Below are 22,123 nucleotides of genomic sequence, written 5' to 3'. Positions count from 1 at the left end.
TAATGACCCAACCATTCCCAGTCTCTGTTTAGGCCTGAGTTAATTGTATCTAATTTGCAAATTAATTTGAGTTCAGCAGTCTCTCTTTGGAGTCTGTTTTTAAAGTTTTGTTGTTGCAAAATTGCCACCTTCATGTCTGTCACTGAGTGGTTAGAGAGGTTGAAGTGTTCTCCCACTGGTTTTTGAATGTTATGATTCCTGATGTCAAATTTGTGTCCATTTATTCTTTTGCGTAGAGACTGTCCGGTTTGGCCAATGTACATGGCAGAGGGGCATTGCTGGCACATGATGGCATATATCACGTTGGTAGATGTGCAGGTGAACAAGCCCCTGATGGCGTGGCTGATGTGATTAGGTCCTATGATGGTGTGCATACTTCCACCTTTTCATGTTCTCTGTATGTATAAATATCTCCTGTCTGTGTGTTCCATTCTATGCATCCGAAGAAGTGAGCTGTAGCTCACGAAAGCTCATGCTGAAATAAATTTGTTAGTCTCTAAGGTGCCACAAGTACTCCTGTTCTTTTTGCGGATACAGACTAACACGGCTGCTACTCTGAAACCTAACATATAAAGGTTATTAATATGGGGCATTTGGAGTGGAGACTAGAGGGACCCATTTTCCCAGGGAAACAGCATGTAATATTCCCTTTAACGAAAATAAGGCCAGTTAACTAATAACAAATGGCTAATATGTAGTTAGCATCATTCATAATTCCCTCCATACTTTCCCAAGGTCTAGTGGGAAGATCATTACAATAAGACAAGCATTGAAAAAAAAATGCAGGAATCAAACTTCTAGGCTTTGTCTTCACCTCCAAAACCAGTGTGCTTTTACCATGGAATAATGAATGCGTGTTAGCTATCCTACTGCACAATCTCAGCGAAGGGATGGCATTGTAGTGTTCATTGTGAGATAAACACGGTGCCCTCTCTGGGGTTGACCTCACTTATTTACCTTGCAGTAAAAGTGACAATGCTTTGTGTCCACTAGGATTCATAGACTTTAAGGTCAGAAGGGACCATTATAATCATCTAGTCTGACCTCCTGCACAATGCAGGCCACAGAATCTCACCCACCCACTCCTGTAACAAATCCCTGACCTATGTCTGAGTTATTGAAGTCCTCAAATTGTGGTTTGAAGACCTCAAGCTGCAGAGAATCCTCCAGCAAGTGACCCGTGCCCCATGCTGCAGAGGAAGGCAAAAAAACCTCCAGGGCCTCTGCCAATCTGCCCTAGAGGAAAATTCCTTCACCACCCCAAATATGGCGATCAGTTAAACCCTGAGCATGTGGGCAGGCCTCGCCAGCCAGCACCCTGGAGAGAATTATCTGTAGTAACTCAGATCCCATCCCATCTAACATCCCATCACAGACCACTGGGCATACTTACTTGCTGATAATCAAAGATCAATTGCCAAAATTAGGCTATCCCATCATACCATCCCCTCCATAAACTTATCAAGCTTAGCCTTGAAGCCAGATGTCTTTTGCCCCCACTACTCCCCTTGGAAGGCTGTTCCAGAACTTCACTCCTCTAATGGTTAGAAACCTTCATCTAATTTCAAGTCTTACTGTGCAATAGTGAACAGGTGTAAAAAAGCCACGTTTGTTGCAGTGGAGACATGTCCCTAGCTGCACAAGAGGAAATGCCAACCCAGTGTGACTTAATTTAAACAAAGAGGCTTTTATTTTTGCTGGAATTTTCCAAGCACTTTGAGAAAGTTCAGTGCCCAGATTTCAGTGGGATTTGAAAACCCGAACCTTCTATGCCTAAATAATGTATGGTACTGCTGATCATATCTTTAAAATGTCTGGTTGATGATCTTAAAATATTGCAATATGTTAATGAGGCTTTAATTCTGCAATGCATTTGCTGGGATTCTGCTAACCAGCACTGTTGTAAAATGGGTCAAAGGAGCCCTTTAAGAACCCCAAAGAATTTACTTAAGGTTTCCCCAAATCTTCAAATGATGTTATCGGCTTTGTAAATGGGTGTTTTGCGTCTGCATAGAGGGAGGAAAGAAAAACAGTACTGATTAGCTTAAACAGAGTAGTTTTTTTTTCAGTCATATACAGTATGCTCTCACTTTGTGTTGATTTTCTCCTTCATAATCATATGCAAGTCCCATTAACGGTGTTTGGAAATAAACCCCAAAGAGATCTGGCTGGCCAAGCACCTTCTCTTTCATGGCCTGGTCCAATCAGTGTGTACATATTAAAAAAAAAACAAAAACAAACCAGCAAATCCATCGAAACACTCCGCTGAGTATACAGCTCTCCTTGGGGAGAGGATGAGAGAGAGAACAAGCCACAGGTGACAGATATTTAGCCATGTTGCCCAGTGCATGACTAGAGGGTGCTGTGACACTGCCATGATGATGGCGGGATAAGAACCTGGATAATCAAATGTTGGGGTCTGATCTTGTGGTTTAGTTTCACATCTGTGTGTTATACTATGACTGTTTGCTATTGGGGTATTGTTGTTTCCCAAAGCAAGCATGTTGATTTCACTGCTGTGTCACAATAGAATGAGGCAATTAAAACTTGTTTAAATGCAAATACTTTCTGCTGCCAGGAACAGGTTGCTAAAGAGCAATGTACATTTAAAAAAATAAATAAATCCCTATGATGAAATGCACTCTTTTTGAAGCATACCTAGGTGTCATTCAATTACCATGGGAGCCCTGACAGTAGAACTTAATTCTAGTAGACTGTTACAATAGTGCCTGTCCTACATACAGGAGGATGGTAAATTTACATGGAAAGTCTGCCAAGAAATGACATACTGTATTGGGCTTGCCAAAATGCAACAAGACTCTGGAAGTTTGCATTCTTATTAAGCATTCAGAGTTGCAGAGGGATCTGCAGATTTATGCTATAGTTAGCCAGTTGCAAGGAAGCATTCTCGAGATACAAAATACAATTTGTATTTTTATTCCTTGAATCCTTCTTTTCACACAGTGCTATCTGCCTTGATTATATAGTGCAATTAAAATCTGAAGGTGTTTATGAATGGAAAACTTGTGTTGCTTGCATGTAATGAGGAATAATTAGCCACCAGGAAAACTGATCTGCAAAATGGCTATGAATGTCTGTTACTAGTAGATTGCTAGAGGGTTTGTTAAAGTAAATCTTATAAATATGCTGGACTTTCCAGACTCACTTTATTAATAAAACACTTAGCACTGTTACCATTATTACTTTTTGTACACCAGCTCAGGGGCTCACATTGTAATAGGCACTATACAGACATATAGTAAATGACAGTCCCTTCAAATCTTCAAAGCATTTTGCAGATGTAAGCAAACCCCCAGGAAACGGCACTGTTGTCGTTTTGCTTTCTTTCTGCTAGTTCACTGTTTCATGCAGTTAATTTTAATATTTGCAAAATCCATTTAATTAAAAGTCAAGGAAATAAAGTTAAATTCTATTAAATAAAATACAGACTGAGTTTCCAGCTTCTTCCTGTTGCCCCAAAAAAAATAATCAATCACCTCTATTCCTAGGACACTGAAATAGTTTGCAAACTCAGTCTTGTTCTGAATGACTGAAAGTCAGTTACCCAATTAATACACTCCCTGGCCTATGAGATTGGTTTAAACACTTTAAACCTTTTGGCTGTATAAACATCTGGATTGAACAAGCAGAGCTTAACTAGGTTTTACTCATTGCTAATTGCAACGGATAACAGGGTAAAATTAGTAAAGGAATGTCTGCCAGGAAACCAGTCCTCTATCTGACCTAGCAATTCCAGCATCTGTGCTTCAGGCTTCTGTGATCAGTGACATGAAGGTTATTTTGATTTGTTTGGTAAATGCAGTCAGTGAATTTTCAGCAGACGCCTACTGACCCGGAAGACAGGAGCTTTAGCAAACAGCTAGGTCAGACTGAAATCAATCCAGTTAGACCATCTCCAGCTGAGAAGAATCCGATTACTGTACCTGGTAATTCACGACCATTGAAACCAGCCTATGGACAACAGCTGCACCTCTCCTGTATTGATTTAATGCTTTTAGTGAGTTTAGTGCTAGTAAAAGGCAGTGGGGTGACTGGAGCCTTTATCCCAGAACAGTTAGAACATGGGCACAACAGTGTAGGCTTCCCCTTTGCTACTTTGCCAGCGTGTATCAACTGTTAGTTGGAGAGATCACCCCAAGGTGACTGGTCCCAGGACCCCCTGCTGCTGGGAATGGCACCTTCGCTGGGTTCTGGGTGACACAGGGCCAGGTTGGTTCAGCATTACTTAAACCTCTTGAACAGCCTATTTTCCCCCTCTGGTTAGCATTATTTGGGCTTTCCCCGAAGATTAGTGTGATGCTCTTTGGGAGCCTGGGTGGATCGGGGGCCTGGTAATGGGACACAGAGACTTACAGTTCTAGGTCTCTGGCTCATCTCTAGTCTTGTTGTGACCAACATGATCCTTAATGTAGGCAGCTTAGGAGCCTCAGACAGACAAGTGAGTTGGTAGTTGTCCACGTCATAAAACCTGCCAGAAACTGGCACCGTGAAGGTCAAGGACTGAATGCCCATATTGACTGGGTAAGGCTGAGGTAGTTCAAGTAGGGACTGAGGTACATAATGAGGACACTTCCTGTGCCACGCCTGTTCTGCGGCCACAGGGTAACAATCTGCCAGCCGGGCACCAGCACAGAATTCAGTTAATTACAACAAACAGTAACAAAGACCAACAAAACAACAGTAAAACCCAGACAGCACACTCCCAGGAAACATACTCTCCTTTCAGCTAGTACTACGGGCCATTCTCATCTGGGGTGTTTGCTAATAAGATGCTGATTGAGTTGCCCATAAAGCAGCATCTGCTGGCCACACCTTCCAGCTGGCACTGTGCAGAGAGAAGCAGCAAGCATATGTTGTCAGAAGTGATGGGTATGGGGACGGGAAGAGGAGTAAGGGAAATGCAAGGAAGCTAATGAAGTGAAAATGATGCATTATCAGCATTGGATCCAATGCCTGTAAAGATCAGAATTGATTTATAAATTCCCCATAATGTGCCCTCTCCTAATCCCCCAGTTCCCAGAGACTGCCTGAGATGCTGAGGTTTCGATGCTGAGCACTACATGCTGTATTACGGAGCTGCTCACCTTGGCTCATGGGGAAACTGCAGAGTAAAATCAACTGCAGCACCTCCAAATACAGGTAAACAATCTCCTGGGAATGCTAGCTCTATGTTAAGTTACTAAACCCCACCGATTACGGCAGGGAGGTTAGTGATCATATGCAATCATCTGGGTTTTATGAACTGTAACTTATCCTTTTGATTCTAAAGGTTGCTTAATTTCTCAATGGTCTAAAATACCTGTCTCTGCCTCCACACACATTCGAAAGCAGTGGCCTAGATCCCAGCACTGCAATGACTGTGTGGCTAAAATGGCAACTCCACCCCCACTCTGCATTTGCTTGTAAAAGTTGCTTTAGTGGATGGAGTGTGTTGGCAGCTCACTCAAACTAATCCATCCTCTCTCTAGAGAGTGTCACTGACAGCCACCTGGGCAGTTCCTAGGCAAGGGTGCAAAGGACCTGGGTGTACTATCTTGGGTGGAATATGGCTCCTCTTGACAAAGGAGATACTGCTCTGCTAGTCCTGCACCCTGAGCCATCTAGCAAACAATTGTCCTTAGCCCTGCAATATAGTGTCTACCAGTACAGCTGGGATGCGAATAGCTGTACTGTCACACACACGTTCTTTTCATAGCTATTAGCCAGGGCAAAGGGGGAATTCTGGTGGGCACTGGCAAGCAATGATCCCTTACTCTCCAGTATTAAACCAAGGGAGGTGCTGGTGCCACCATGGAAGAGATCAGAGAGAGTTTCAGATATAGTTCCCCGCCTTCTCTCCCTCTCCCAACCACACATGGAAATGGAGCACTTCCCTCAAACTAAATAGTCTGGGAGCTATATCAAAGTATCTGGCAGCAAAAAGGGGATCTCTGGTTTGAGAGTATCCTAACAGCAACACATTTAGCTTTGTCTTGCTCTCATAATGAACCAAGTGGTGGTGCTGACGGCCTGTGTTGGGAGTAGTTCCTGTATTCCTGAGCCGGAATGATGTGCTGCAAGCTATTTGTGTGGGAGGGAGAGGGGAACTCCTGCTGGAGGGGTGGGGATATGCTACTGCAGGAGGGGATTTAACTGTGCATGGGAGAAATGGTGAGCACTCTAGGCTCTGAGAGTGAGAGAGACACCCTCAATAGCCTGAGCAAGTGACATGCATGGCTCCCCCTGCAAAGAAAGGGTTAAATTCTCCCTTTCTCCATGAGTAGGGAGGTGGGAGTACTGGCCCATAAGTACTGGAGATAAGCCAAGGGCACAGAGCAGGAGGAAAGAGAACAGGATTGTTATTGTGAGGGATATTTGAGAGAGCAAAAAATGTCTGAACTATTGGAACAGTGGCTGAGTCAGACCATCATCTGCCAGCTGTAGCAGGGAGACTGGTGAAGTTTGGTTAAAGTGGATCCCATGCACCATAGTGGAGGTGAGTAACCGTTCTGCAGGTTTAGGAATTAGAGGTGGAAGAGACCTATTATGTCACATCTAGGAAACACATTTATGTCCCCGGAGAGCTGATCTCTGCATTGTCCAGAGCTTGTGTGTTGGCTTGCCTTTCTCCAGCATCTCAACATGCAGCGTTTCTTCCTAAAACAAGGCGCTGCTATCCTTACATTCAGTCTAATTGAAGCCAATGCCATGTGGTTTGAGAAGTGGGCTGAGTGATCTATGGCATACGACGTCTCTGTAACATGCACTGAAGTTCCTGCTGCTGTGGTGTCTTTCCCTCTTTGACAGGCCTGATGATTATGTGGAAGAGGACAGGCCCGCGCAGGCTGTTCAGCAATACACCCCTGCTCACACTGGCGCCGTCACTTCTGTGGCTGCTCTAACATCAGATCTCTGTGTGTCGGGAGGAAAGGACAAGGTAGGGTGGGTCACAATTCACAGGAACAAAATGAAAATGGATGCAAGGAAATCAAATGTGTCTGGAACTCTCTGCCATACAGATAAGGGCAAATGACTTGGCGAGATTCAAACAACAGGGTTTAAGTGTTCACAGGCATCAGACCAACAGTTGGTTAAAATAAAAATGCAAAGGCTGTCAGTACTCCAGGCCACTGACTGTCCACCAGCTGGGGTGGGGAAGAAGTGCCCCTCCCATTTCCAGGTACTTGTGATGGGGAGGAACACCGGCCATGAGCCATTGTTGGCACCTGTGCTAGACAAACAGCTCTTGTGAGGCAATTCCTTTGCTCTGAAGCATTTCAAACCATGAAACATCCGTTTATTTCAGAGTGAGGAACTCAAAACCAACTATCATGGCTCCATGAAATTCACCTTTGTGGGCAACAAATTACCCAGCCCACCTCTGAAGAGGGGTTCCAGAATAAATATACCTTCCCTGCCATAAGCACTATGTCTCTTGTGATGCTAACACAGTTAGAGAAGGCTGAGCTGATGGCACAGAGCATGCAGGCCTTGCTGGCACAGGGGGATCACTACCAGAGCAGAGACTCAGTTAGGCTGTGAAGTCGGGAGGATGTTAAGATGTGGCAATAGTGTTTCAAATGTTTATTTTTAAATCACTGCCCCCTTACCAGGGTGCCTGGCATGCCACACAACACAGCTGTGCAATCTTCCAATTCAAAGAGCATCATAGAACCACAGGGTTAGAAGGGGCTGCAGTGGTCATCTAGTCTAAGCCCCTGTTAAGATGCAGGATTTGTTGTATCTAAACCATCCAAGACAGGTGGCTCTCCAGCCTCCTTTTGAAAACCTCCAGTGAAGGAGCTTCCACAACCTCCCTAGGCAATCTGTGCTATTGTCCTACTGTTCTGACGGGTAGGAAGTAACGTCAGTCTGCATGCACGGATGGGCTGACTGAATTCACATAGACGTTTCTCTCTCCAGACCGTAGTTGTGTATAACTGGAGATCGGGAGCAGTGCTGAGGAGGTTCGTGGGACATCAGCACGAAGTGACTAAGGTAAATATCAGACTTCTCAAAAGTGCAGAGTGAGTCTTATGTGGATCACTGACTTCCGTCAAAGACAGACCGTAACAAGGGACAGCGATTAGTCATCATCCAGAACTGATGTGACTTTGCTTGGTCAGCAAGGAAGGGATGAAACATGCCAGGTAAGCTGCCTCAGGTGCCCTGGATAGATCCTCTTGCTGCATAATATGAGTTGATTTTTCACAACTAGGAAGAGTGAGTTTCTGTTCCCTAGAGATGAATATGCAGTGACAACATCCAAACAGCACTGGCTCTATGCAGCTTTAATATGTATTCATTCCTTCATATCAAGATATCATGACAGCAGGATGAATTGCTGGGTCAGGTTTTTATTTCAGGGATGATATCAGTTTGTCTTCAAGTCTTATGCTACTAGATTATGGGTACAGACTAATAGCTACTCACAGCCCCCAGAGGGCTTTGATCTGAGACCTGGTATCCTATTTGTGAAGCCAGTTAGGCTTTCTTTGTAGCAAATAGCGTGTGAATGTGCACGCACCCTCCCCCCCATTTATAGCGAAGCAGGACTGGTAGTACAACCTATTATTAAGGTTGCCTAAGACTTCCCTTCATAAGATAATTTTTTTGTTGCTTATAACTTTGCCAAACTTTAACCATTTTGGTTGAAATTTTCCATGCTGGCCCCAGGCTAACTTGTTTTGCAAAGTTTCAGCCAAAATGGGTCAGCTGTTTCTGTGAGCGAGGCTGGGGCAAATGCATTGTTTTGCAAAATGTTGAATTGCTGGTGACTATTTCATCGAGAGGTTCTAGCGCATCTGTGCATTGGAGCAGGAACATAAACTTTGGCAGAAAATGGCCTTTGTGTCAGGGATGAATGTTTGGTGTTCCTGTGAAAATCTGCCCTCATCTGGCCTAGTAATAAGCCTTTGGAAAAAAATCTGTTTGCTCATGTGCAAAGTTTCCTAGAGTTTAGCAGCTAAAATCTCCAAAGATTTCATCCTCCTTGAGGATATTCCAGCGCCTCTGTGCTATTGGGCTGCGCACGCACCATCCCCACGGAGTGACTGGGCAGCCTTAACCCAGGGCTGGGGGGCAAAGCTGGACTTTCCCTGTAATTGGACCTCCTGGCTAGGCCAAGGCCTAGGCACTGCAAGTGAGAGCAGGGAGCCAGTCTCTCCTGTGCGCTCAGGACCCCCTTGCCAGTATCCAGGCAGCGTGGAGGAGGAAGCCACTTGCCTCAGATGCAGAGGGAGAAGAGCCAGTCTGGTGGGGGAGAGGGAATGAAGTAGAGTGGAACAAGGAAGCTGGAGTGGAGGAGACTGGGAGCTGGGGCGGGGAACAGGTGCGGGAGGGGGGACTGGGAGCCACTTGGTGCGGGAGGTTAGACAAGGAGCTAGGGGAAGTGGGGAACTGGGATTGGCTGGACACAGAGATTGGAACTAGGATGCTGTGGGGCTTCCTTATTCTCTGGGCGCCCTGGGATCTATGCAGAAGTGCGGAGCACTCTCAGCTGGGACTGAAGTCACTGGCAGCTGTGGTATAAATATAAAAAGTGCTATAGAACGCTAAGGACTCTGCAAATCAGGTCCTAAGTGTTTCAAATCAGTGGGAAGTTTTGTCCTTAATCTTTCTCTGCCTCAGTGGCCCATCTGTCAAATGGGGATAATCCCATCCTCCCTTCTTATGGGGGTGTTGTGAAGATTAATGTTGGTGAAACACTCATATACTATAGTGATGAGCCCCATCAAAAAGCTCTTGAGAAAATAATAATTCTGTTGTCAGTGCAGGATGTGGCCGCCCATTGAACAAGAAGGAGAAAACAAAACCTTGACTAGCTGTTCATTCAGTGAGCACCAGGCTCTGAGTGAGGCAAAAAGCAGTATGTGAGCTCATGTAATTAAAGATGATCATAATGGATATACACAATGGAGCTGAATTAAGGTTGCACGAGCAACCTTAATTGTGGCATTTCCAAACTTTTGAGTGCTTGGCTCACAACCTGAATATGTTCTTTTAGTGTAGATTTGCGTGAGATATATATTGTTATGCTGCATGAAACCTTTTTGAAGATGGCCTTTCACTCAGCATAAATGTACAAAACATTTAAGCACCTTTACAGAATAGATGGTTGAAACAATAGGAGCTGCTGCCCAAAACGCAGGCCATCTGCAAGGCTGTTCAGGAATCTGAGCTATGTGTGGGTGACATGGGTGGACTCGGGGCTAGATGCAGACATGGGTGGCTGGCTACTGTTTGAGGAAGCTATGTGCACGTGGAGAAAAGCAGCAGAAACACCACAGAAGCAGCAAGCAAGCCCCAGAGACAGCCATAGAAACACTTGTAGCAGGACCCTGAGCTAGGGGAGAGAGCTTTCGCGTACAGTGCTGGCTGGAAGGAGGCTTGGAGCTGTGGACAAAGAAACTGTCTCCTGCTGTATGATTCCTACTGTATTCAGAGAAACAACCTTTGTACATTCTTTGTAAATAAATATGATTGCATCAAGAAATGCCTGATTCAATGATCTGTTTCTCCCCCTAGCAGAAACAACCTTTAGGAGCCTGAATAGTAACTAACCACTAAGGTCACAGGGAGTAACAGCAGATATAGAACACATTAAATCAAGTGCTTGCTGCAGGGGTATCGTGGCAGCAGTTTACTCCATGGAGACTAAACTGGCCCCCTGGTTTACACAATCCCGTTACTGGATCTGGATCTGGATCTGGATCGCTCAGTTCATCTGCGCACTCAATTTTAGGAAAGCAGGTTAATTCTGCTTGCCTACCCACCCCCTGCCACCTCCATAAACTAAAGTTTAAGTGCTAGTGCAGGTGTTTGGCCTCCTCCTGGTCCCAGGACCGTCCTTACCCATACACAAAGTACGCAGCTGCACCACATTGGGGCACCACATTTCCTGGTGCCCTGCGCAGCTGCATACTGCTCCAGCCCCTGCCCTGCCTCTTCCCCAAAGCCCCCACCTCTTTCTGCCCCCCACTCCACCCCTTCCCCAAAGCCCCTGCTCTGCCTCAGCCCCACCTCTTCCTGGCCCTGCTCCACCCCCCACTCTCCTGAGGACTCCAGAAGCGGTCGGGCCTACCCTCACCGGTAAGTAGAGCGACCCGGCCCCAGCTTGCTCCACTCCCCTGCTCCCAGCTGCGCTGCTGGTGAGTGTTGGGGGTCGGTTCCCCCCTGCCCCCCGAGCCTGGGAGCCAGGGGAATGGAGCAGGCTGGGCCTGGGTCACTCCACTTCCTGCAGGAAGTGGCCAGGTCCCCCTCACTCCTCCCCCGCACAGTGGCCTGGTGCCAGCCCCCCCCCCCCCTCCACAGAGACCCGTGGCCCCATACAGCCCCCCCCCCATAGGGCACCAAAATAGCTAGGGATGGCCCTGCTTGGTCCCCAGTTGTGTACATCACAAAGCCACTGTGCACTTTGCACAGCTCACCAGACATGAAGGGCTGGAATAGATGGGGTGTTGCAGGTACATAGCTAAACTGTGCAACTGTGTTAGGTCATGCCTGGCTCTAGCCTCTGCTAGTAATCCCTTATTTTAAAGAGCCCCTGTTGACTGTCAGTGGGAACTAGTGACTGGGAGAGGAGGCTGGCACTCAGAAGATTCAAGTTCTATTCCTGGCTCTGCCGGTAACCTTCCTGGGTGAGCTTGGGTCAGTCATTTCCCCTCCATGTGCTTCAACATCTCCCTCTGCAAATGGGGATTAATAATGTGCTCTCTGCTAGAAAAGGGCTGGCCTCAGATGAGAGGCCCTACTGAAATACAGAGTACCCTGGACAGTCCCCTCAGTGTGTAAGGAACTAAATCAAAGACATGCTGTCTTGCAAACTGCAGCTCCTTCCTAACCCACTGGCATTTCTGTAGAGCAATGGTTCTCAAATTTTAGCAACCCGAGGACCCCCGTTTGATTTAAAAAATTTCAGAGATTCCCAAATTCCCCACTCAGCCCTGGGCCTCACCCCCTCTCCAGCGGTGCCCCTCTTCCACACCTCCTTCCACCCTCTCCCCAAAGCACGCCCTGTCCTCGCACCTCCCACTCCCTCCCAGTGCCTCCTGTATGCCTTTGCGGACCCCAGTTTGAGAAACATGGTTGTAGAGTATTTCATGTGGCCCGCGCCCCATCTGTTCTGTGGCAAGCTGGGCCTAACTCCTGTGACAAGGTCTTGATGGATGGCAGTGCTGAATCCCACAGTGCCCTTGGAGGCAAGTAGATTGAATGTAAGGTGAACAGGCCAGCCAGGGCAATATCCCTTGTGTGACAATAGTTTGGTATAATCTCCATTGCAGGAGGTCTAGATTTACTCTGCCCTCCAGTGTCTTGTATGCTGCGGCATGCTGTACTTGCACTGCCTGGGGACTGAAGTGGTTGCAGAGGAAGCAGGAGTGTGTGTGGCTCCCGCTCGTGGTGTGTATACCCCGTATCCGTGCAGTGGAGATGGGGACTGTTAGGGTGGGAGGCAGTTTGGGCATTTGCCACCCGAGTTCAGTAGAGGCTTTGGCACTGGGGAGGGACTGCATAGAATCATAAAATATTAGGGTTGGAAGAGACCTCAGAAGGTCATCTAGTCCAATCCCCTGCTCAAAGCAGGACCAATTCCCAACTAAATCATCCCAGACAAAGCTTTGTCAAGCCTGACCTTAAAAACCTCTAAGAATGGAGATTTCACAACCTCCCTAGATAACCCATTCCAGTGCTTCACCACCCTACTACTGAAATAGTGTTTCCTAATATCCAACCTAGACCTCCCTCACTGCAACTTGAGACCATTGCTTCTTGTTCTGTCATCTACCACCACTGAGAACAGCCTAGCTCATTCCTCTCTGGAACCCCCTTTCAGGTAGTTGAAGGCTGCTATCAAATCCCCCCTTACGCTTCTCTTCTGCAGACTAAATAAGACCACTTCTCTCAGCCTCTCCTTGTAAGTCATGTGCCCCAGCTCCCTAATAATTTTTCTTGCCCTCCACTGGACTCACTCCAATTTGTCCACATCCCTTCTGTAGTGCAAGGACCAAAACTGGACGCAGTACTCCAGGTGTGGCCTCACCAGTGCTAAATAGAGGGGAATAATCACGTCCCTCTATCTTCTGGCAATGCTCCTACTAATACAGCCCAATAGGCCGTTGGCCTTCTTGGCAAAAAGAGCACACTGCTGACTCATATCCAGCTTCTCATCCCCTATAATCCCCAGATCCTTTTCTGCAGAACTGCTGCTTAGCCCGTCAGTCCCCAACCTATAGCGGTGCATGGGATTCTGCCTTCCTAAGTGCAGAACTCTGCACTTGTCCTTGTTGAAGCTCATCAGATTTCTTTTGGCCCAATCCTCCAATTTGTCTAGGTCACTCTGGACCCCATCCCTACCCTCCAGCATATCTACCTCTCCTCCCATCTTAAATTCATCTGCACATTTGCTGAGGGTGCAATTAATCCCATCATCCAGATCATTAATAAAGATGTTGAACAAAACCAGTCACAGGACCTGGGGCACTCCACTTGATACCAGCTGCCAACTAGACATCAAGCCATTGATCACTACCTGTTGAGCCCGACATTGTGGCCAGCTTTCTATCCACCTTATAGTACATTCATCCAATCCATACTTTTTAAACTTGCTGACAAGAATACTGTCATCAGACTGTATCAAAAGCTTTGCTAAAGTCAAGATATATCACATCCACCACTTTCTCCAAATTCACAGAGCCAGTTATCTGATCATAGAAGGCAATCCGGTTGGTCAGGCATAACTTGCCCTTGGTGAATCCATGTTGACTCTTCCTGATCATCTTCCTCTCCTCCATCTGCTTCAGAATGGATTCCTTGAGGACCTGCTCCATGATTTTGCCGGGGACTGAAGTTCCCCGAGTTCTCTTTCTTTCCTTTTCTAAATATGGGCACTATATTTGCCTTTTTCCAATTGTCTGAGACCTCCCCCGATCATCACAAATTTTCCGAGATAATGGCCAGTGGCTCTGCCATCACATAAGCCAACTTCCTCAGCACCCTTGGATGCATTAGATCTGGACCCATGGACTTGTGTACATCCAGCTTTTCTAAATAGTCTTTAACCTCTTTCTTTCCTTTTCTAAATATGGGCACTATATTTGCCTTTTTCCAATTGTCTGAGACCTCCCCCGATCATCACAAATTTTCCAAGATAATGGCCAGTGGCTCTGCCATCACATAAGCCAACTTCCTCAGCACCCTTGGATGCATTAGATCTGGACCCATGGACTTGTGTACATCCAGCTTTTCTAAATAGTCTTTAACCAGTTCTTTCATCACTGAGGGCTGCTCACCTTCTCCCCATACTGTGTTGCCCAGTGCAGCAGTCTGGGAGCTGACCTTGTCTGTGAAGATCGAGGCAAAAAAAGGGTTGAGTACTTCAGCTTTTTCCACATCACCTGTCACTATGTTGCCCCCCCCATTCAGTAAGGGTCCCACACTTTCCCTGACCACCTTCTTGTTGCTAACATACCTGGAGAAACCCTTCTTGTTACCCTTCACATCCCTTGCTAGCTGCAACTCCAATTGTGCCTTGGCCTTCCTGATTACACCCCTGCATGCTCGAGCAATATTTTTATACTCCTCCCTAGTTATCTGTCCAATTTTCCACTTCTTGTAAGCTTCCCCTCCTCCTCTCCCTAGGTGAGCATGGCAGCAATCATTGACATTTGGGGATGGAGGGGGGACAGACCAAGGACCTTGTTTCCTTCTCCCTGCCCTACCAGCCTGTGACAGCTTCCTGCCTCCCTACTACACCCCTGCATCCACTAAAGGTGGCTAGGCACAGCTCTGCAGGTTTCTGCCAAAATGATCAGCAGCAAAGCAGTTATTGACCTTTAAATAGCCATCATTAGGTATCAGAGCTCTCACTTCCCAGGGAGGAACTGTTCACATCTCTCTGAGCGCTTGATTCAGGCTTCTGTAGAGTCAGGAGAACAGAGCTGCCTCAGTTTGTGTCTAGTTCGTACCTGGGAAGTTCCTTTCACACCCCGAGTGTGATTTAGTTTTGTTAATGAAAGCTTAGGGCCGGTTTACACTATAGACCTATAGTGATATATCTGCGTGGCTCAGGGATGTTAAAAATCCACCCTCCTGAGTGACACAGATGTACCGACCTAACCCTCCGTGTAGACAGTGCTATGTCAGCGGGTGGTGGATTAATTACACCAGTGGTTCTCAACCTTTTTCATGAGAGGATCCCTAAAAATTTTCACATGAAGGTGTGGACCCTTTTGGAAATCTTAGACAAAGTCTGCTGACCCCCAGGGGTCTGTGGACCACAGGCTGAGACCCACTGAATGACACCAATGGGAGAAGCTCTTTTGTTGGCATAGGAACATCTTCACTGGAGCATTACAGCAGGCAGCTATGCCGATGCAGTGTTTGAAGTATAGGCCTGCCCGTGGATTATGTCTCTCGGGTCAGTGGTGGAGTAGGGTCCTTGCCTTGGAATCGTTGAGAGCTCAAGGTCCTGGATGTATTCTAAATCTCTTCCTTTGCTTCCTCTCTTCTGCCTGTGACTGTGACCTGGATCACTTAAGAGCCTCATGTTAATCTACTAGTTAACATTTGTCCACAGTTCTTCCATAGAAGTTGAGGAGTGTGTTTCTGGGTTAGTTTAACTCTTGAGGGGAGCTATAAGGCTCTGCAGCGAGTGACGTGAATTCACTGTGCTGCAGTAATCTCCCTGAATTGCACAGCCTGGAGTCATCTTTATGTGAGTACAAAATGGAATTTGTAAGTCAAAATATCCCCCTTTCAGAGCTGTGTGTTTCCTGGGCCTGACAGTTAGGAACATTGCTGCAGCCAAGTGCAGAGCTCTGAAACCATTGCAGACTTGCTGGGTTTTCCTTGCCTTGCCGTTGGGTTGAGCTGGCAAATGGATCTTGTATCTCTCATTCTGTTCTGTGCAGGTGGCCTGTGTCTTTGAATCCAACAGTTTTTTCAGCGCCTCCCGTGACAAGACAGTCATGATGTGGGAGCTACACAGGAACTCAGGGCCGAGCCAGCACTTCCCAGGACATGACTTGGTTGTAACTGGACTGGCGGTGAGCCCAGGTGAGGCCCAGCTGACTCCTGCTAGCAACTGCAGTAATGCTGGTTTCTCTGCCCTCTCTTACATAAAGTCATTGTGGTTGTAGACTCTTTACAGCTGTGCACAGGTTCACGGGACAACACCATGTGCAAGTGGGACATAGAGACCGGGGAGTGTCTGCGGAGAGCTGCCATCTCCAGGAATCTGGTAAGAGCAAATGTCCCTGTTTGCCCTAGAATGGCAGCTCCCTACCCACTGCATGTGAATCTATGTAAAGGGGAAGCTATTTTTGCTGCTGCCCTAGCAGCAATTTCCTTGTGCATGTGGTGAGAGCAGGCCTTGCCCTCCCCACAAACTCCAGTTGCATGTTTCATTAATGCTCTGAGCTCAGGCAGGCCAGGGCAGTAGCCACTGAAAGCTATTCACAATGGATGGCACTTCAGGGGCCCTGGTGACTGGAAGTGGTGGGTCCACTTCACCAGATGCCCAGTTTGCACTGATCAGCATATTTGAAAGCAGCCTCTGCAAGGAGGCCAGTGGTGAGTGGGTGCATTCTCCAGGTAATGGCAAAACTGCAGAGCATGTGGCTGGTACCTGAGAGGTGTCTCTCCCGGGTGCACTGCAGCATTTGCTTCCCAGTGCTTTATTTGGCACATCTACCAACCTAAAACTCCCCTGGGGAAACCCAGCGGTGCAGATGTAACCCAAAGCTCCAGGACATGGGCCCTAGCTTTCCAGAATGACTAAGGTGAATTTTAGAAGAAGCCTTTCACACTGGGTCCCAGCTTGATCAACCAGGAATCCCAGAAAAAGTCCTAAGCCTAGCACTCAGATCAGAGGCAGCCTGGAGTGAATGAGGGCAACTGCCTGGGGGAGTGTGGGTCACACTCAGCACTGACTTCCGTGCTGAGGAAATGGAATGTGTCCTGGGCACCTTGGACTTGTCGGAAGTGAGGTCCCTGCCCCAGAGTGCTCAGTGGACAATGCAAAACGGAAGGAGCCACAATACAACAGCATTTTAGCGTAATCCTGCACACATCCCCAAGAGCAGGAAGAGACCCCAGCAGGAGGGTGTGAGGTAAAGCAGGCTTCAGCTTCCATTCCATCATCTCCGTACTTCAGTTACTGCATTGGTGGCATCTACTTGCAGCACACGTTCTGTTCTGTCACTGCCACCCATTTTCTTACCAGTCAGTTAAGACCCTACTGTAGTGTCTGAGAGCTGTGATAGTGCAACACTGATTTGCTCTCACACCAGTGTGATCATTGTACAAAGCAGTGAGTGTGATAAGCCCCCTTGTCTGCCTTTGCCTGGCACGTGAGTTAAGCCTCATGGCTCCTCGTGTGAGGCAGGGTATGTCCTACCAGGGCCAGATTAACTTTTTGTGGGCCTGGCGCCAAACATATTTGTGGGCCCCCAGGGGGAAGGTGCAGGGTGGCGGTATGGTCAGTCTCCAGAGTGAAGGGCGGTCTGGGGGAAATGAGGCACAGTGGTGGGAGTAGCCCCGCTCCGCGCAGCCCAGCAGGAGGGCACTGTTTACAAACCTGCAGCTGCCAGATACACACTGGTCTGCCCAGCCATGTGCTGCCAGCATGCCCATTCCCCTGGGGGGCGGGCCCGCACCACACCGCCCCTCTGTCCAGTGCCTCACTCTTATGTCCAGCACCCCCTCTATGACCAGCCCTCCCCCCTCCCGGAGACCTCCCCCGCTGGCCTCCCACCACAACTGCACAGCACCCCGCACGCCACACCGCTTGCCCTGCGCCCCTTGCCCATAGACCTCCCCACTGCCCACCACCTCCTCACAGTCCCACCATCACAGCTGCATAGTACCCCATATTCCTGAGGGGATTCTGCACCAAAAAAAATTTAAAATTCTACGCATGGTATTTTAAAATTCTGCAAATTTTATTTGTCAATAAATAAATGTGGAGGCTCCAACATGGCAGTGGGGAGCAGGGGCCACTGGTTGCATGGAGGTGGGAGATTATCATGCAGCCTCCCCCCACCCCACCTCACCCTGGGATAGGGACTCAGCAGTGAGGCTGCACCTGACCATGACAGGCCAGGCCTGCCCCAGAAACACCCTGGGCCCCTGCCCCCATGTGTCAGGTGTACCAGGTGTGGGTGAGCAAGCTCAGCCCGGCAGCAGGATCCCAGTGCAGAGGGACATAGTGTGGGGGGATCCAGGTGGGGATAAGAGAGTTCTCTGGGGGGCAATCTGGGTGCGGGTGGCTCAGTGGGAGATCTGGATGCACAGAAGCTCATTGGGGGGTTCCAGGTGCAGGGGCAATGGGACTCTGCAGGGGATCCAGGTGACGGTGTTTGGGGCTCAGCAGGCGGGGGGTCTAGGTGCAGGGGAGGTGGAGTTCATTTGGGTGGGGGTGCAGGTGGTTGAGGCTCAGTGGGGAGGGTGTCTGGGGGGGCTCATCAGGTTGGTACAGGTGCAGGGGAGGTGGGGCTCATCAGGGTGAGGGTTCAATGGGCCTACTTAACAGGGAAGCCCCAGCTTCTGCCAAGGGGATGCAGCATGCTGGGCCCCAGATTCCCCCATCCCCTTCTCTTCCCCATCCCATGCTCCTTCCCCACTGCTCCATTTCCCCAGGCTTGGGGGTCAGGCAGGAAACCGCCCCCAAGCACTCCCTGGTGGAGCGGAGCAGGTTGGGGCCAGGTCACTCCACTTCCTGCTGCCCGATGATTTGGAGGGCGGGCCCGACCCCGCACTCACGGGGCAGCAGGAAGTGGAGTGACCCGGCCCCAGCATGCTCCGCTCTGCTTCTGTGGCTGGGCGCGCCGATTCCCTGCTGCTGTCTCCCAGGGCGCGTAGCTCAGGGGAGAGGGCTTGGAGGGCAAGGGGCAGGGCGGAGCAGGGGCGGGGGCAGCTTTCCTGGCCATCTCAGCCAGCTGGGGGATTGGGCTGGCCGGCACCTCTTCTAACTTGGGGCCTGGCACCATGGTAAACCCGGTACTGCCTATCCCTGTGTTACTGCTGGGCAGACTGGGGCACTGAAGGGTTAGGTCCATCCCTTAGCCCATCGTGAAATCAGGCTCCAGGTGACTTGCCCAGAGGCAGAGAGTTGAAATGAGTCAGGACTAGAACTCTGAACTCCCACTTCCCACTCCGCAGCGCAAAAGTGGCCAGACTGGGTCAGACTCAATGATGGGCTAGCCCCATCTCTTGTCATTGACAGCATGCAGCGCCAACTACTTGAGAGGGAGGGGCAGGAATCCCTGGAGAGAACAATGTGGTGTAACCTGACCATGGGAAAGCTTCTTTCTGACTCCCTTGAAAGTGGTCTCATGTCCTGAGACAGGAGGGTTTCTTACCCCTCTATTTTGTAGCCCATGTAATGGGAACAGGGACATGTCAATTACCCATAGAAATGTCCCGTTGGGATTTTGTGTAGGGCAGTTTAACTCTACAGAGCCCAAGGCCCGAGGACTGACCAAGTCCCCTCTCCTCCTTCGTTGCACCTCAAATTATACACTGGCTACTAAGGGAGCAGCATTGATGGGATCCAGAGGTAGCTCCATCCAGCCCTCCTGGCTCCAGTGATGGCTGCTTGGGACAGAGGATGGCTGGGCCCCAAGAGCAGTGTATATAAGAACATAAGAACGGCTGTACCAGGTCATACCAAGGGTCCATCTAGCCCAGTATCCTGTCTACCGACAGTGGCCAGTGCCAGGTGCCCCAGAGGGAGTGAACCTAACAGGCAATGATCAAGTGATCTCTCTCCTGCCATCCTTCTCCATCCTCTGACAAACAGAGGCTAGGGACACCATTCCTTACCCATCCTGGCTAATAGCCATTTATGGACTTAACCACCATGAATTTATCCAGTCCCCTTTTAAATGCTGTTATAGTCCTAGCCTTCACAACCTCCTCAGGTAAGGAGTTCCACAAGTTGACTGTGCGCTGCGTGAAGAAGAACTTCCTTTTATTTGTTTTAAACCTGCTGCCTATTAATTTCATTTGGTGACCCCTAGTTCTTGTATTATGGGAATAAGTAAATAACTTTTCCTTATCCACTTTCTCCACATCACTCATGATTTTATATACCTCTATCATATCCCCCCTTAGTCTCCTCTTTTCCAAGCTGAAGAGTCCTAGCCTCTTTAATCTTTCCTCATATGGGACCCTCTCCAAACCCCTAGTCATTTTAGTTGCCCTTTTCTGAACCTTTTCTAGTGCCAGTATATCTTTTTTGAGACGAGACCACATCTGTATGCAGAATTCGAGATGTGGGCGTACCATGGATTTATATAAGGGCAATAATATATTCTCAGTCTTATTCTCTATCCCCTTTTTAATGATTCCTAACATCCTGTTTGCTTTTTTGATCGCCTCTGCACACTGGGTGGACATCTTCAGAGAACTATCCATGATGACTCCAAGATCTTTTTCCTGACTCATTGTAGCTAAATTAGCCCCCATCATATTGTATGTATAGTTGGGGTTATTTTTTCCAATGTGCATTACTTTACATTTATCCACATTAAATTTCATTTGCCATTTTGTTGCCCAGTCACTTAGTTTTCTGAGATCTTTTTGAAGTTCTTCACAGTCTGCTTTGGTCTTAACTATCTTGAGCAGTTTAGTATCATCTGCAAATTTTGCCACCTTACTGTTTACCCCTTTCTCCAGATCATTTATGAATAAGTTGAATATTTATAAATAAATTGAATAGGATTGGTCCTAGGACTGACCCTTGGGGAACACCACTAGTTGTTACCCCTCTCCATTCTGAGAATTTACCATTAATTCCTACCCTTTGTTCCCTGTCTTTTAACCAGTTCTCAATCCATGAAAGGACCTTCACTTCTATCCTATGACAGCTTAATTTACATAACAGCCTTTGGTGAGGGACCTTGTCAAAGGCTTTCTGGAAATCTAAGTACACTATGTCCAGTGGATCCCCCTTGTCGACATGTTTGTTGACCCCTTCAAAGATCTCTAATAGAATCATAGAATCATAGAATCATAGAATTCAAGATCAGAAGGGACCATTATGATCATCTAGTCTGACCTCCTGCAAGATGCAGGCCACATAAGCCGATCCACCCACTCCTTAGCAAGCGACCCCTGCCCCATGCTTCGGAGGAAGGCGAAAAACCTCCAGGGCCATTGCCAATCTTCCCTGGAGGAAAATTCCTTCCCGACCCCAAATATGGCGGTCAGCTGAACCCCGAGCATGCGGGCAAGACTCTCCAGCCAAACCCTCTGGAAAAGGTTATATCATACCATTGACCCATTGTACTATTTACCAGTGTGGCACTTAATTGACCCATTGACTAAGCCCGTTATCCTATCATACCATCCCCTCCATAAACTTATCTAGCTTAATCTTAAAGTCATGGAGGTCCTTCGCCCCCACTGTTTCCCTCGGTAGGCTGTTCCAGTATTGCACTCCCCTGATGGTTAGAAACCTTCGTCTAATTTCAAGCCTGAATTTCCTGACTGACAGTTTATATCCGTTCGTCCTCGTGTCCACATTAGCACTGAGCTGAAATAATTCTTCTCCTTCCTGGTATTTATCCCTCTGATATATTTAAAGAGTGTAATCATATCTCCTCTTATCCTTCTTTTGGTTAAGGAAAACAAACCGAGCTCCTCAAGTCTCCTTTCATACGAAAGGCCTTCCATTCCTCGGATCATTCTAGTGGCCCTTCTTTGTACCTGTTCTAGTTTGAATTCATCCTTCTTAAACATGGGAGACCAAAACTGCACACAATACTCCAAATGAGGTCTCACCAACGCCTTATATAACGGGACTAGCACCTCCTTATCCCTACTAGAAATACCTCGCCTAATGCAACCCAAGACCGCATTAGCTTTTTAACGGCCACATCACATTGCCTACTCATAGTCATCCTGCGATCAACCAGGACTCCTAGGTCCTTCTCCTCCTCCGTTACTTCCAACTGGTGCGTCCCAGCTTATAACTAAAGTTCTTGTTAGACATCCCTAAATGCATAACCTTACACTTCTCACTATTGAATTTCATCCTGTTACTAATACTCCAGTTTACAAGGTCATCTAAATCTCCCTGGAGAATATCCCGATCCTCTTCCGAATTGACAATACCCCC

At 47.9% G+C, this 22,123-nt stretch overlaps 1 protein-coding gene across 3 annotated transcripts in view; it reads left to right on the top strand.

The window, feature by feature from the left end:
- WDR31 (WD repeat domain 31) overlaps positions 1 to 22,123 on the top strand; it is a 96,199-nt gene that overhangs the window by 51,184 nt on the left and 22,892 nt on the right. For 2 of the 3 annotated variants that reach the window (XM_039505999.1, XM_039506001.1), the window contains 5 exons: positions 5,035 to 5,160; positions 6,808 to 6,937; positions 7,924 to 7,998; positions 15,912 to 16,056; positions 16,140 to 16,240. In XM_039505999.1, coding sequence (XP_039361933.1) covers positions 5,114 to 5,160; positions 6,808 to 6,937; positions 7,924 to 7,998; positions 15,912 to 16,056; positions 16,140 to 16,240 — 498 coding nt within the window. In that variant the 5' untranslated portion in view covers positions 5,035 to 5,113. The remainder of the gene's footprint in view (positions 1 to 5,034; positions 5,161 to 6,807; positions 6,938 to 7,923; positions 7,999 to 15,911; positions 16,057 to 16,139; positions 16,241 to 22,123) is intronic. The other variant, XM_039506000.1, reaches the window with a different exon arrangement.

The sequence above is a fragment of the Mauremys reevesii genome, linkage group 19, assembly GCF_016161935.1.
Source record: "Mauremys reevesii isolate NIE-2019 linkage group 19, ASM1616193v1, whole genome shotgun sequence".
In the NCBI taxonomy this organism is placed as follows: domain Eukaryota; kingdom Metazoa; phylum Chordata; order Testudines; family Geoemydidae; genus Mauremys; species Mauremys reevesii.
Note: the sequence above shows the minus strand (reverse complement) of the source record. Positions and strands in the feature narration are given on the sequence as shown.